Source organism: Ursus arctos, unplaced genomic scaffold (assembly GCF_023065955.2).
Source record: "Ursus arctos isolate Adak ecotype North America unplaced genomic scaffold, UrsArc2.0 scaffold_3, whole genome shotgun sequence".
In the NCBI taxonomy this organism is placed as follows: Eukaryota; Metazoa; Chordata; class Mammalia; order Carnivora; family Ursidae; genus Ursus; species Ursus arctos.
The window spans coordinates 96211771-96228263 of NW_026622985.1; the positions used below are offsets into that span (position 1 = coordinate 96211771).

The window sequence follows — 16493 nt, forward strand, 5'->3', positions numbered from 1 at the left end:
ATGTTGTTCCTCCGAACAGATTCTTCACCTCCAGAGGAATTCTGGTTCTATCTTTTAAAAGAAAACAAGATTGTTTACCACCACCACCCTTCCCCCATCATGACTGCCTTTCTTAGGCAAGCCTGACATTGAAGAGAAACTGAAGGATGGATTCCAAAGCCCTGTCCCTCATCGTGCTTGACATTACCTGCTTTTGAGTAATCTTACTGGGGCCCTGCTTCACTTCCTCTGCTCCCTACCCCTTCCCCCTTAGTGCACTGAAACAGAACAATTGTGGTCAATGAGAGCTGAAGAGGAGCCCTGGCCCTGACCACGGAGGTGAGCACTCGGAGTCTTGGCCCCCGTCCACCTCCTGACACCTTCCCCTGTGCTCTGGACCCTGCCTTCCTTCATTTCCTCACCAACCATTTCTACATGAAAGCCTTTCATGTTTACTTCTTGTTTTTGCTGAGTTCAACTGTATCTTGATAAGAACCTGGTTTTCGGGTGTTTTTGCCAAGACTGAAAAATAACTTTTGTGGTTTAGTGAAAGAAAACCACAAACCCCAAAGGTGCTCCTGAGGCAAGCTCTGTCCCCCAAGGGAGCAGTGACCCATCTCATCTGGTGTGACCAGAAGGGACTGAAAGTCCTCTGTCCAAACACACGTCTGCATCCCACCACCCTAGAGCTATCATTCCTCTCCAAGGAGGAAAGGTTTTCCCCGGGATCACGCACAGGCAAACAAAACAACACATAGGGAGAGACTGAGAAGGTCAAAGTCATTCAAGCAGAGCTGAAGATTCAAATCCTCAGATACCAGCCAGAAGGTGTGTTTGGGGTAGGCTGTGACCCCGGGCTCTCAGATAGGCAGCATCGTAGAAGAGATGAGCTCTGCAGGTCTCATTTGCGACCAGATCCTGGTTCTGAATATTATCCACTGAGATGGTAGACACTGATCTATTTGGTGTCTTTCTAACTTGACCTCTCCCTCCTAGCCCCCAAACGTGAATGCCACCCCCACCCCCACCGACATTTCAGTTGCCCAGAATTCGTCAGTGACCACGTATGGCCAAAAACGTGCTCCCCTGATCTGTGGCTATTGAGCTACAGTGATAGGGTCTGCAATGGTGATGTTTTCTTGAGCAACAGACACATGGTAAATCTGATTGCATAATCTTGACCTTGTACCCACAGATTAAATTAAGGATGTGAAACCAGGGCAAGAGGGAAATTCCTTCTGTCTACATAACCTCCCTCTTTCCTCTCCCTTCTCTCAACTCTCTTACTCCCTAAACCCTGTGTCACCCACTCTTGTCTGCGCCTCTCTGTCCCACCTCACTGTATTTCTCTCTTTCTTGAGCAATGTCGCTTTGGCAGTGCGGTCCCAGTGCCTTAGCCCCCTATACCAGAGCGTCTGAAGTATCCCACCATGGCCCTCAATCGTGGCTTGCAGTCCTGACAGATTCCAGAACTGACGGGTCCTGACGATCACAAACAGCAGACAGAGGCACGGGCTCTTCTGAAAAGGCCTCTCTAGACTTTGCCCAAGCTGCTTCTCAGATCCTGCCACAACCAAAATACATACCCTCCACACACCATGGTGGCCAGTGCCCCCGCGGCCCGCCCATTCCTAACATTTATTTTTAGGTGTTATTCTTTCTGAGTTGAGCACCTCTATGGAGGAATTTGCTTTAGAAGTTAATTTAATCTGGACACGACGCAATGATTTCCTTCCCAGGAGATACAGGAAGTTTCAGGATGCAGGCAGACCATTCCGGTAGGGTGGTGGGAGGTGGTTGCAGGGTCCCCTTTTCCTCTAAGTGTGACCCACTGGCCATGAGACATTCTCACATGATGACGGGAATTGTACAGATGTTAACAAAGGACGGTGTATGAACTCCCATATCTGTGTTCCATTGCATGAACACGATGGGACTTTTTTTCTAGCTTCCCTCCACAATCAGCTCTACCCTTCCCATCGCTACATCAGGGCCCACCTTCTCTGAGGGGCGCCATGGTGCTGGTTGTGATCATGCAGTGACAAGAGGACTCTTCCTCAGCACAGAGACACTGGTTTTCCTACGTCAGACTTTCCCATTGTCACCTTGGCATTTGTGCCTCTCATTGATACACAAGCAGAGTGGACAGAACATGTGTTAGAGGGACAGGAGGTGCAAGTTGTAGGCACTAAGCTGCGTTTGTTTAATGGCTATGGGCTGGACTCACAGGGGCTCTGAGCGTCCCTTCACATGTTTTAGGGTTAAAATAAGGGTTGTGGCAGGTGATCGTGGGCCTTTTCCTACGACAGCGTTAGAGGTGCCCGCTACTTCTGGCCTTACCCAGTGGGCATGAGAGCCCCAGCCACCAACCTCCATCAGGGCTGAGCGGATTCGCAGAGAGCCACAGAGTGGCACGTACCTGTGCCTAGTGATCCCTAATGGGAGACCATGGGTAGCGACCAAATCGGGGGAGGACAATGACAAAACTGGGAGGTTTGGAAAAGCAAGCCCTGTCAGGGCAACACTCGTAAAAGCCCACTGGTCCGCTGGTCCTGGGGTTCTGACTTCTAGGTTCATCGGGGGCGTGTTGAGAGGGAGACATCTAGGGGTAAATTAAGTCAGCTTTATCCACGTCTTGGCACAAAATAGTCAAGGAGGCTGGGTGTGCACAGCCCCTTCCTAGTATTCTCAGACCCTTTCTCAGCACCACAAACAGACCTTGCCCTTCCGAGCCCTGAGCTCTGCCCTACTCCCAGCCTCAGTGTCAGGAGGGCGGCCAGCGGGAGGGCATGCGCAGTGGGGGAAAAGCCCTGGCTCATGGCTGGGTCTGCTCAGCATCTCCTACCATGTCCCGCTCTCCCCTTTACAATGTAGCGTCTTGTCTTTACACATGTTCTCCATCACTCACCTAAGTGTGTACCCCTTTATTAGTGCCAGAAGTTCAGAAATCCCAGAAGGAAACCCAACAAATCGTAGAAGTGGGACTCCGTACAAGTTTCTGGTGCACGCGCCAAAAAGATTGCAAACCAGGAGCACTCAAACCAAACACGGAGTGGGGGTGTGGTCCTAAGGCAGCTGGTACAGTGAGACAGCAGCGCCTGGGTACTCTTCACAGTGATGGCTGCTAAGGTGAGAATTTTCTTCAATGGTAGGGAATTGGCAGCTGGTTCCCTGGTACCAGTTCTGGGGAAGAGTTTAAGTTTGGCTGGTGATTTCCAGAGGCAGAAGCAACGTCAAATCCTCTTGCAAAATAAGCAAAATCAACCTTTGTATGGCTAACCTGGTTTTGCTTAGTTTCTCCCAGGGAATTGCCAAGCTGGTCTTCTGTGTTCTACTTAAACACGACGATGGGGGTTTTGTTCTTGGGCATCTCCAGGAAGTCTGTGGTATACACTCGATGTCAGCCCATTTCCCAGAAACGTCTTGAATGGTAAGAACAAGACCGTTTGTTGTAAACTCAGCTGTAGGTGCGGCAACGCTTCTTGTGTCTTCTCACCATCACTTCCTACCTCCCCTCCTCCACCTTTGGCCTCCTTGTCACACAATATCATGGTCACCTCACAGGACAGAGCTGGAGTTCTGGGCCCATGGCCCCAACTGCTATGTGAGTTGTCGCTTGGAACAGGTTAAAGGGGGTGAGCAGGGACAAGGAGAGGTGGCCCGGGAGACCGCTCTGAACCCCACGCTGGGTGGCGAGGGTGAAGCGGAAGCATTTCTCCTCAGTCTCAAACCCACACCAGGGCTTCATGCAGAACATACAATGAGCAATTTTGACTCTCTTGTGAGCGAGTAAGAGACCACTTAGTGAGCACAAGTATTTCTGCCCTTCCTCTGCCTTCCAGCCTGAGCCCAAGGTGTGAGCTCGAGTGAAGGGAACCTGAGCTGTGGACAAGCATACTGAGCAGGTGAGGCCACTCTGGCACAGGGGCACCCTCAACCAACCCGTGATAAGCATTTGGGCTGGTCCTGTCAGGCAAGCTCCTGGGAGACGACCACTTACTGGAAGACAGGGAAATAACTGTGTCTTTGCTCTGTGTTTGTTTCTGTTTCCATTCTTGCTTAAAGGATTGCAATTGCCCTTTCCACATCCCTTTTGATCTTCATGAAATGACACAGCGCAAAAGGGGGCAAACAGGGAAAATGGGAGCAAAACTGGCAAATACCACTGGAAGACCAGAAAAGGCAATCCCTGATTGACAAGAGGGACGTTCCTGCACAGTTTTCTCCACCGAATGCCTCACTCTTCAACCCTTGGCTCTGCCTGTCCAGATCGCCCAGAGGGGCTGCCGCCAACTTCCCAGTCCTTGGGGCACCCTCCTTTCCCGCCCTTGTTGGCTGTGTTCAGACTGGCCCCCTGCCCCACCACCACGTCTCAGTGGGGCCCTAAGCAATTTCCTGTGTGCTGAACCAGCCCTTCTCTGCAGTCCTAATTAATAAAACCCCAGGTGAGTGAAAGCAAAGCACAGGAGCAGATTCATAGAGGAGATGTGTTTGAGGGGAGAGCGGGGAGATTTAGAAAGTTGGCTCTCAAGTCTCGCATAATGACGCGCCTTTAGACCGAAGCCAGAATCATCAACTAGTGAGAGGGTCAAGCCCAGTAGCAGTGGTTCCCCTTGCTCTGCTACAGAAACACCTCTTCCTGCTCGTGCCTGAAACCACCCAGCGGTACAAGCTCTCTCTTCCAACTCCAGTGGCCTCTCCCTGGCGGGACCCTCTTCTATTTTTGAGCACCTTGGTTAGATTTTCCTTGGTGGTGAAGAAACCTGAAAATAAGTGCCCATTTGTTTGTCTCCTGCATTTGCAGATGAACAGACAGCAAATTTCTTCCCATCTGTGTGATTGCCAAGCACGTTGGTCTTGAAACTTTTATTCAGTTCCTTCATCATTCTCTCTCGAATTAGTTTATGCTCTTCTTTCCTATTCTTTGCTACACCCCTCTGAACACTCCATATTGGCAATATCCCCCCAAGGTAGTCTCTGGAATTGGTCATATGTTTGTAGCTGTTGCTGGTTCAACTCAAAGACCCTGGACTTCGGGTAATAAAGCCTGAGTTAAAGGGACTTCATTTTGGTGACGCTTTTTTGCACCATTGGTTCTTAGTGGGTTTGAGCTCCACTAAGAGCTCCAGATCTTTTCTACTGAAATTATGTAATCAGAACACCTCCAGTCTGGTCTTCTGAAATCTGTTTTTGGAAGAACTATCATTTTAGAATTTTCAAAATAATTACCCAGCTTTTTTTTTAAGGTTTTATTTATTTATTTATTTATTTATTTATTTATTTATTTGTTTGTTTATTTATTTATTTGGGAGAGAGAGAGACAGAGATACCAAGAGAGAGCAAGAGCAGAGAAGAGACGGGGGAGCTCACCGTGGCACCCGGTCCCAGGACCCTGGGATCATAACCTGAGGCAAAGACAGACATTTAACCCACCGAATCACTGAGCTACCCCATATCCAGCTGATTTTAGTGCAGGGTTCTAGCTTACCATTTTGCTTCCTGGCCTTAGAATGTCTCATGGCAAATATTACTTAGAATAATAGTTTGTCCTCCAGAGAATTAAGAAAACGAGAAGCTTGAGTTAGTCTTATTATCTCAAGCTTCACAGAAAAAGGGAGAGAAATTTGATGTCATTATTTTTTGAATACTCCAATATTTAAAAACAATAATGGGTCCTTTATGATCTATAGTAACATAAGGTATAACCAGCACTCACATAAAGAAAGAATATCCTAGAAGTGCCCCTAATGCTCTCCAGGGATGACCTCTAACTGAACTTTTCATAGCATAGACCAATTTTAGCCATTCTTGTACTTTATATCAATGGAATTATGTACTGTGCATTCTCTTGTATCTGCTTTCTGTTTTTGTTTTTTGTTTCTCTTTTCTGCTTACCATTCGGTTGAGATTTATCCATATTATAATACGTAGCAATAAGTTGTGCATTGTCACTGCTATTAGTATTCTATTGTGTGACTATAACCTAATTTAAAATATTTGTATACTTTATAATTTATGAATGAATATATAATCGGTATAATTTATCCAATTAATGTAGGCTATATTGTTTTTGCATTTTCTTTTTAAAACATTTTTCAGCTATTTTACTTTTAAAAAATTTTTCTAATTTAAATTCATTAATTAACATACAATGTATATTTAGTTTCAGAGGTAGAGGTCAGTGATTCATTAGTCTTATATAATACTCAGCGCTCATTACATCATGTGCCGTCCTTAATGTCCATCACCCAGTTACCCCATCCCCCCACCAAACTCCCCTCCAGCAACCCTCATTTTGTTTCCTATGGTTAAGAGTCTCTTTTTTTTTCCTTTTTAAAAAAAGATTTTATTTATTTATTTGACAGAGAGAGAGACAGCCAGCAAGAGAGGGAACACAAGCAGGAGGGGTGGGAGAGGAAGAAGCAGGCTCCCAGAGGAGGAGCCTGATGCGGGGCTCGATCCAGGATCCTGGGACCAGGCCCCGAACCAAAGGTAGACGCCTAAGGACTGAGCCACCCAGGCGCCCCTATGGTTAAGAGTGTCTTATGGTTTCCCACAACACTCTAATTTTGTCTTCTATTATTTTTTCCTCTATTCCCCTATGATCCTCTGTTTTGTTTCTTACATTCCACATATGAGTGAGATCATATGGTAATTGTCTTTCTCTGATTGACTTACTTCACTTAGCATTATACCATCTAGTTCCATCCACGACATTGCAGATAGCAAGATTTCAGTTTTTTGATAGCTGATATATATATATCACATCTTCTTTATCCATTCATCTGTGGATGGACAGCTGGGCTCTTTCCATAGTTCGGCTATTGTGGACATGGCTGCTATAAACATTGGGGTGCAGGTACCCCTTCGGAGCACTACATTTGTATCTTTGGGGTAAATACCCAGTAGTGCAATTGCTGGGTCATAGGGTAGCTCTATTTTCAACTTCCTGAGGAACCTCCGTACTGTTTTCCAGAGTGGCTGCACCAGTTTGCATTCCCACCAACAGTGTAAGAAGGCTCCCCTTTCTTCACATCCTCGCCAACATGTGGCATTTCCTGTCTTGTTAATTTTAGCCATTCTGACTGGTGTGAGGTGGTGTCTCATTGCGGTTTTGATTTGTGTTTCCCCGATGACAAGGGATGTGGAGCATTTTTCCATGTGTCTGTTGGCCATTTGCATGCCTTCCTTGGAGAAGTGTCTGTTCATGTCTTCTGCCCATTTCTTGACTGGATTCTTTGTTCTTTGGGTGTTGAGTTTCCTAAGTTCTTTATAGATTTTGGATATAAGACCTTTATCTGATATGTCATTTGCAAATATCTTCTCCCATTTTGTCGGATGTCTTTTGATTTGTTGACTGTTTCCTTTGCTGTATAGAAGCTTTTTATCTTTTTTATTTTTTTATTATTATTATGATACATCTTTTTTTTTAAAAGATTTTATTTTATTTATTTGACGGAGACAGCCAGTGAGAGAGGGAACACAAGCAGGGGGAGTGGGAGAGGAAGAAGCAGGCTCCTAGCAGAAGAGCCTGATGTGGGGCTCAATCCCAGAATGCTGGGATCATGCCCCAAGCCGAAGGGAGAAGCTTAACGACTGCGCCATCCAGGCGCCCCTATTATGACACATCTTGATGAAGTCCCCACAGTTCATTTTGGCTTTTGTTTCCCTTACCTTTGGAGACATGTCTAGCAAGAAGTTGCTGCAGCCAAGGTCAAGGACGGTTACTGTCTGTGTTCTCCTCTAGGATTTTGATGGATGCCTGTCTCACATTTAGATCTTTCATCCATTTTGAGTCTATTTTCATTTATGGTGTAAGAACATGGTCCAGTTTCATTCTTCTGCATGTGGCTGTCCAATTTTCCCAACACCATTTGTTGAAGAGACTGTCTTCTTTTCTGCTCTGTTGAAGATTAGTTGGCTATAGAGCTGAGGGTCCATCTCTGGAGTCTCTATTCTGTTTCACTGATCTATGTGTCTGTTTTTGTGCCAGTACCATACTGTCTTGATGATTACAGCTTTGTAGTATAGCTTGAAGTCCAGAATTGTGATGCCACCAGCTTCAGTTTTCTTTTTCAACGTTCCTTTGGCTATTTGGGGTCTTTCCTGGTTCCATAAATTTTTAGGATTATTTGTTCCAGCTCTGTGAAAAACGTTGATGGTATTCTGATAGGGAGTGCTTTGAATGTATCGATTGTATTTTATTTTCCAGCTTTACTGAGGTATAACTTTGATAAATAAAATAAATTGGAAAATAAAAATTATATCTATTTAAGGTACACAGCTTGGTGATTTGATACAGGCATACATTGCCAAATATTCACCACAATCAAGCTAATTAACATATCCACGTCCTCACACAGTTATCATTTATCCTTCCTTCTTTCTTTGTGAGAACACTTACCCCTTAGTGGGCACTGCCATTGTTTCCAGTTTTTTTGCTATTCTGAGTGCCACCACTATAAATATCACAGGCGTTCCCTTGCATGGAAAGGAGGCACATATGTGTTCTGGGTGTGTGCCTCCGGGGAGGAGATCTCAGTATCGACTATGTGTAATATTCAGCTTTCCTGAATATTTTCAGACTTTTCCAAAGGGGTTCTACCAATTTACCTTCTCACCAAATGTCACGTGAGAGTTCTGTTTGCTCCATAGCCTCAGAAGTTTCCTTTTTATAGAATTTTTACACAATTCTCAATTCTATTCTTAGGCATTTTACTTTTTGTTGTTATTTTTTAAATCAAGGAGTCACACCTAATTGGCTATTGTTTGTATGTTAGTCAGTTCTTATGGTTTTTATTTAATTTTGCATTCATCAATTCGTTAAGTTCTCTTATTGTTTATAGGAGCTTATCGGTTTATTCTTTTTTTTAAAGATTTCGTTATTCATTTTAGAGAGAAGCAGAGAGTGTGCGTGAGCAAGGGGAGCGGCAGAGGGAGAGGAAGAGAGAAAATCTCAAGCGGACTCCAGCATGTGCAGGGATTCCGATGCAGGGCTCAGTCCCAGGACCCTGTGATCATGACTTGGCCCGAAATCAAGGGTTGGATGCTTAACTGACTGAGCCACCCAGGGGCCCCTTGGTTTATCCTCTTGATTTTTCCAGATATAAAATCATAACATTTACAAATAATAATAATTTTACATCCAACTTTGGTTTTTTATACATGCAATTTATTTGTCTTTTATGGTGTTAGGGTATATTTCCTCTAAACATTGAAAAGAGTGTTAATAGTGAACATTTTAAACCTCTAAATCTCCATTAAACCTCCAAAATGCTTATCAAAATCTTCTTATTAAGAGAACACCTTCCCAGAGAAGCATTTTCATTCCAGCTCTTCACAGCAGCTCCAGAGAAAAAAAGTGGGATGAAGCGTCAAGTCAGGAAAGCTGTCCGTCAAAACAAGAGCAGAGGCGAGAGAAGAGAGCCTAGAATCAAATGCGGAGGAAAAGGTGGAAAGTGACCAGATCACCTGATTCACCCAAAGTGGGGATGGCGGAGGAAAAGCTAAATAAATTGTGATGATCACAGCCCATCACAGACCCACTGAGAGAGGGAGATTTAATTTCAAGGTCATCTTCCCCCACCCATTCGTGCCCCCACATCGACAGGGCTTCGGTGTAGAAACAGTGAATTAAAGCTGAAAGAACGGCCCGGCATATACTCTATTTAAGAAGGGCTTCTTAGGGAAACCCACAGACAACAGTGAAATGAGGCAGGGGTACTGGAGGAAACCGAAAACTCTGCACCTACAGGTAGAGCAAACATGAACACAGCCCGACTCCTAGACAGAAGAACGCACAACCTCGTGCTACAGCCCTACTTACGTCACTTCCTAATATCCCATAGATTGCGTCCAGCTTGGCACGTCAGCACCCAGGCATGTATAGAAGCAAGGAGCACAGTCTGGAGACACAGAGTGAGCAAACCAGACTCAGATACGACTCAGATTTTGGAATTGTCAGACGTGTGTGTGTGTGTGTGTGTGTGTGTGCACATACATGAAGAGATTTATTATAAAGTATTGGCTACATGATTTATTCTAAGGGGTTGGCTCAACTGTTGTGCAGCTGACAAGTCCCGAGGCCCACAGTACCAGTGGCTGGAGGCCCAGTGGAGATGGTGGGCAGCTCCAAGCTGAGGACGGGTGACTCAGGACCCGGCAGGGGCTGGTGCTTCCGTTCCAGTCCTTGTCCTGAGAGGAAATACTTAAAGGAAGTTGGAATTAAGGAGGGAAGAGGAGATGACAGGCATCTGCCACGATGGTGAAGGCATGGGGTGTGTGTAGGAAGCAGGGACTCGCACAAAAGGGAGATCTGTAAAAAATCATCCCCCCGCACAAAATTTCCTGGAGGATCTGCTGCTTCTTTCTAAGCCTCTGAGATCTAGTTGTCCTCGTGCAGGTCAAAATAATAACAACAGTGGTGTTGTTGTTTTTCCTGTTCATACCAGCAAAACCACAGACAAAATGCGGAAGGCACGTCTTCTGACTGAGGGGGGGCCGGCCCGGGGGTTCCCATTCACTTCCTGCTCCCCCTCCACGGCCGACTGCTGCTCTTTCAAGGGCAGTGCTGCAGCTGAGCGTTCTCATCCCATGTGGCTGAAAACTATAAGCCATGTCCTCTATCTATTCATACGCCGCGGACACTTTCCTCTCCCTCCTCCAGTCAAGGTCCCCAGAAGCCTCCGATGTGTCGGCCCCAAAAGGAAAAACAAAGAATTCACAAGAGCACACGGCCCCAGGAGACAGAGAACATTGCCACTCCTCTCGCCCCACAGCTGACGGAGTGGTAAGTCCCAGTGTGTGGGGGAGCGTGTCTGTGTGCGCGCGCGTGTGTGTGTGTGTGTTGTTTGTGTATATGTGTCGAGTACGGATGTTTCCATGTGTGTTGTATTTTTGTGTTTGTGTGAGTGTGTGTTGTGTTTGGGAGTGTATGGGTACAGTGTGGGTGATGTGTGTGTGTGTTTGTGTGTGGGTGTGTGTGCTGCCTACGTTTGCCGATGTGCTATGTTTGTGTGGATGTTTATATGTGTTTATATATTTGTATGTGTGTGAGTGCTATTTGTGTATGTTTCTGAGTGTGTGTTTGCATGTTTGTGAGTGTGGGTGTGTTTTGTGTTTGTGTGTGTGTTTGTGAGTGTGTTTGTGTGTGTGTATGTTTGTGGGTGTGTGTTTGCATCTTTGTGAGTGTGGGTGTGTGTTGTGTTTGCGTGTATGTGTTTGTAAGTGTGTGTGTGTTTGTGAGTGTGGGTGTGTGTGTTTGTGTGTGTGTATGTTTGTGGGTGTGTGTTGTGTTTGCGTGTATGTGTTTGTGAGTGTGTGTGTTTGTGAGTGTGGGTGTGTGCTGCGATCTTGGTTGGAGGGACAGGGCCCTACTTTGCAAGGAGGACGAGGAGTTACTCTAGAAAATGTCATAAAGTGTGTTGGAGTCTCATAGGGGAAGAGACCTCGGGGACATTTAGTTCAGGCCCAGCGTTCACACTTATGGGGACACTAAGGCCCAGGCAGGGTGGCCATCCTAACTGAAGGCAGTTGGAGATGAGCACCGAGGTCCCCTGGCTCCCAGCGGGACTCTGCCCCACACCCTGAAGGCCCCTCCCTGCCACCCTAAGCTCAGAACCCGGCCCCTCCTCTCGCCTTCTGCAGTCCTCACTGCCGAGCCTTCCCCAAAGCTCAGGCCTGGACTGCGCTTATTGGCCCAAGACCCCCATGACTCCCCCCGCCACACCATGCCAGCCCCTCGCCACAACTTCCTGCCCGTGCCCTCCAGATCTTTCCACTGCTCTCAGGACCCAGGATCAGACCTGCTTCTGCTCTTGGCTCCTTTCTGTCGTCACAGGACAGCTCCGGGTCCCTGGCTAACCGAATGCTGCCTGCTCCTGCGTGGGCAGGGCCGTTCACCTTTCTCCATGAACTCTCTTAGAGTGACCCAGAGACCACAGTGGTGGGGGGAGGGAGAGAGGAGAGCAAAGAAAGTGGGGTCCCCTCGGACCCCCTCCTCCCTCTCCTCATTCAGGCCGCTCCCCCTCAAACCAATGCAAAAGTCAGGTGCCTCTTAAAAGTCTGTTGAAAAACTAATGAGACATATGATGATTTTCTCTAGGCAGAGGAAGAAGAATACGTACATATTCTCGCGGACAGTCCGGAAGGAACGCTGTGTCAGGATCCTAGACGAGACATGTTAGGAGGTAAACCACTTTTAGCAGAAATGACCTTGAGAGGGGTGTGGCTGGGGACGTTCAGAGAGCAGGTGGTGCGCTGGGACAGGCAGCTGGGCTCATCCCGCTCAGAGATGTGCCCACCTGGGCCGCCATCGAAGGGCCTTTGGCTTGGGGCCCTTCTTTACGGCAGCCAAATAAGAGGGAAAGCTCCCCGATAGGCAGAGCAAGCGGAAGGAAGGGGAAAGACCGTGCCAGTTGCCCCCTGGACTATATCTCTGTGCCAGGCCCAAGGAAAAGGGTCTGTGTGTCCTGGGCTTTCGTCCTCTGGAAGGATGCGCTGATGGTCTTGTGACTAAATGGCTCACCCGGGCCTGAGGCTCTGAAGCCAACAGACCCTGTGCAGGCACTTGGCTGGATCCCAGAGCCCTTGGGGTCGTATGGGCTGCAAAGCACCACGGGGACAAGCAGGATGTCGTCGGCCAACCGCTGCCTCAGAACTGGGCTTGCTTCTCAAGGAGTTCTGTCCCCCCAAAAGCTATTGCATCAGGGTCAGGTGCTGAATTTCCGAGGGCTCAGCATTGCCATTGACCGGGGTAGACAGAATCTGGGAATGCTGGAAATCCACCCATTTTCCTGGCCAGCAGAAAGTATTTGTGATTCATTTGTATTTTAACACAACTGGGTTTTTTTTTCTCTATGAACCTCAATGGCCTGAGCCAGCGGGAGAGAGCCTTTCTAATAAAGTACATAAGAAAACTGCCAATAGACGTGCTGACACCTGATTTACCTTTTCTTGCAGCAGCCAAGGTGAACTATTACTTGAAAAATCCTCCCCAGAGCCCAAGTGATAGGTTTCAAGTCCGGTGGTGAGCTCTGGCTGCAGGCTTGCCCAGACAGGACTTGCTGTCACTGTCCAGCTCTGCATTGGCGAGGAGGGCAGGGAGGAACATTCCACCTCCCTGCTCCCTTGACACTCCCATCCATTCACCCACATTCCTTTCAAGCCAGCTGCGGGGAGCTGGAGGGAGCCAGAGCCATTCAGTCAGATGGCAGCAAGGCGGGCAGCAGAGAACATGTCCTTGCCCAGCAGAGTCAGGGGAGGACGATGCCGATCCTGCCTTCAGAGGCTTAGGGCTCCGACACTGTGACACGTCACTCTCTTCAGCGGGGGACAGACTCGGACACCAGCTGTGATTTGGCATTTCTCTATGTGCTCTGGGTCTGGGATCTGAAAGGCAGAGGGGAACTCCCTCCCTGTCCCTCAGGCCCAGGTGGATCTAAGACTCTTGACACTGGGTTTCTCGATAGGAAGTTGGCATCTCCAAGTCTTTTCTCTCAGAGCAGGGTTCTGATATTCTGCCGGGGGAGAACGTCCCACTCAAACTGTAAGGCTGTTGCCTAAGCATGTGGACCCAGACTGCCTCTGCGCTTGGAGCCAGGGTCTGGCTGAGGTGCTCCCACACTCCCAACATTCTCCGTTGGGAAAGCTAAAGAAGGTGATGCGGTCAGTTGCCCCAGAGGGAAGATAGACGCAAAGGACACACGCTGTTTTTCTTCCTTTTCTCACTGAGAAGGATCTGCAATCAGGGATATTCGGCAAAGCCCAGGGTCCCATAATCATGCTGGGCTAATTCCCATCTGGGTGAGAAGAGAGGGCCCTGAGAAGGAGTTTCAAAACCACAGCACCCAGCGATCTCCCTTTGGGGTAGATACGCAACAGAATTGAGGGCAGCGACTCAGACAGACATTTGCGCCTTAATGCTCATGGCAGCGCTATTCACAGCAGTAAAAGGTGGAAACAGCCCAAATGTCCGTATGTGTGTACGAATCGACAACCAGTGCCAGATACCTACTAGGGGTACTACTCAGCCTTCAAAAGGAAGGAAATTCTGACCCGGACTCCGATATGGATGAACTGGGAAACATTATGCTAAGTGAAATAAGCCAGGCCCAGAAGAGCAAATATAATTATAATTTGGGATGATGAAAACATTCTCGAGATGCACAGTGGAGGTGACCGCACAACACTGTGAATGTCCCAGCACCACTGAGTTGCACGCCTAAAAATGAATACAATGATCAATTTTATGCCATGTATTTTTTATATCCTATTTTTACCACAAGTTTTTTAAAAAGCTTCAAAAAAAGCAAGACAGAACGAGAGCCCCCGCAGCCCTCCAGGGCAGACTCCAGGTCCTAGCCTCACGCCCCCCTACCTGGGGCGCCCAGCCCGCAGCTCCCCCCTGGCGTGCGCACAGCCCTAACCCCAGCTCCTTCTGCTCTGTCCCCCCACTTCTAGGCCTGGGGGAGGACCCACAGAGCCCGCGGACACTGAGGCTGCTCCTGGTGGGGAAAACGGGCAGTGGGAAAAGCGCCACAGGAAACAGCATCCTGGGCAGGAGAGAGTTCGAGTCTAAAGTCAGCACACGACCGGTGACCCTGAGCCTCCAGCGGGGCAGCCGCGGCTGGGCCGGGCGGGAGCTCGAGGTGATCGACACCCCCGACATCCTGGGCCCGCGAGACTGGCCAGAGGCGGCGTCAAGGGCCATCTGCGAGGCGATGGCCTTCTCTGCGCCCGGGCCGCACGCAGTGCTGCTGGTGACGCAGCTGGGCCGCTTCACGGACGAGGACCTGCAGGCCGTGCGGCGCCTGCAGGAGGCCTTCGGGGTAGACGTGCTGGCGCACACGGTGCTGGTGTTCACGCGCAAGGAGGACCTGGAGGGCGGCTCGCTGGAGGAGTACGTGCGCGACACGGACAACCAGCACCTGGCCCAGCTGGACGCCCTGTGCGCGCGCCGCCACTGCGCCTTCAACAACGCAGCGGCCGGCGCCCAGCAGGAGGCGCAGCTGCGGGAGCTGCTGGACATGGTCAATGTGGTCCTGTGGGAGAATGAGGGCCGCCCCTACAGCTACCCGGCCTACCGGCGCTCCCCGCAGCTCAGCCCGCTTGGGGACGCGCGGGACACGCAGGTTGGGATCGGGCAGGGCTCTGAGGGGGCGCCCCTGCAGGAGGCCCTGCTGGAGGGACTGTGCCAATTCCAGAAGGAATTCGAGAAGGCTCACAGACACCTGCTGAAGAGGACGCCCATTTGAGCTGGCGCTGGACCTCAGTCCCTGGAGCCTGCTGCCATCCTGCCCCTTGGGCTCTCCGTCCCTGGGGGTCCCTGGCCTTCCCGGGCTCCTGGGGGTGTCTGATGCGGCGAGAGGCGGGTACGGTCCCCAGTTCCCAACTCACGCCCCAGGGCCCTCATTCCCTTCTGGGGAGCCTGCAAAGGAAGCAGTTGAATGACTTAAACGCTGCGGGGAGTAGCCTGCCTCATTGACAGGGAGACATCTGCAACACAGGGGTGTCTTTTTGGAGGGCTGTTCCTACAGACAGGGTCCCTAAGAAGTCACCTGGGATTGGAGAAGCAGGCAGGATGGGGGTCTGGCTCTGGCCATCTGACTGCATAAGGACACGATGTGCCTCAGGTGCCCTTCAGCTGCTTTGGGGTTCTATTGCTTCTGGGGAGTCTGACCAACTGACGGAAACAGAATAGGAGCAGACCGGGGGGGGGGGGGGGACAAAAGCCTCCCAATAGCTCCTCTTTTCCTTTCTTCGAGCTGTGCACCAGAGGGTCTCTAGCTACCTTCTCCTGGGGCAGGTGGGAAATGGAGGTCGGGGAGATAGTGTTGGAGGGCAATCAGAAATCAGAGGACACAGCCTTGGGTCTGTCTGGACACTTGTCCTCTGGTGGGAGATTCTCTGCTATCAGATGCCCATGGACTGCAGTCTCCCAGTGTAGACACCATGACACCCACGTTCCCTAGACTCAATGGACTCCTAAGAAGGCTTGAGCATTTCTTCTGCTAGGAGATTCAGAAAAGTGTCTCAAGGCACGACAGAGACTTATTTTGAGTGCATACGTAAGACAGCCCTTGTGGGTGTGCCTGGGTGGCTCAGAGGGTTAAGCGGCTGCCTTCAGCTCAGGTCATGATCCGGGGTTCCTGGGATTGAGCCCTGCATGGGGCTCCCTGCTCAGCAGGGAGTCTGCTCCTCCCTCTCCCTCCCCTCACTGGTGTTCTCTCGCTATCCCTGTCTCCTCTCTCTCAAATAAATAAAAAATCTCAAAAATAAAAGATACTCCTTGTGCCAGAGCCATTTATTAAATATGCCCATTTCCCAGTGAACTGAAACACAACATTTATCATATAAGAAACTTTCATATTCCCAAAGACCTAGGGCAGGATTTTCAATTCCATTTTTGTCCTCTACTTTTTTCCTTTGTTATGAATACACTGTCGATTTGATTACAGAGGCTTTGAGTGCAGTATGGCACACCCGATTTCCTCCTCAGTCTACATTTTTGTATT

At 49.0% G+C, this 16493-nt stretch overlaps 1 protein-coding gene across 1 annotated transcript; it reads left to right on the forward strand.

The window, feature by feature from the left end:
- Positions 1-10495: 10495 nt before the first annotated feature.
- On the forward strand, positions 10496-16263 carry LOC113249233 (GTPase IMAP family member 6). The gene is made up of 3 exons (XM_026490751.4): positions 10496-10768; positions 12083-12167; positions 14440-16263. Exons 1-3 carry the CDS (start codon positions 10595-10597, stop codon positions 15231-15233), a joined length of 1053 nt encoding a protein of 350 aa, XP_026346536.2. The 5' UTR covers positions 10496-10594; the 3' UTR covers positions 15234-16263.
- Positions 16264-16493: the final 230 nt, after the last annotated feature.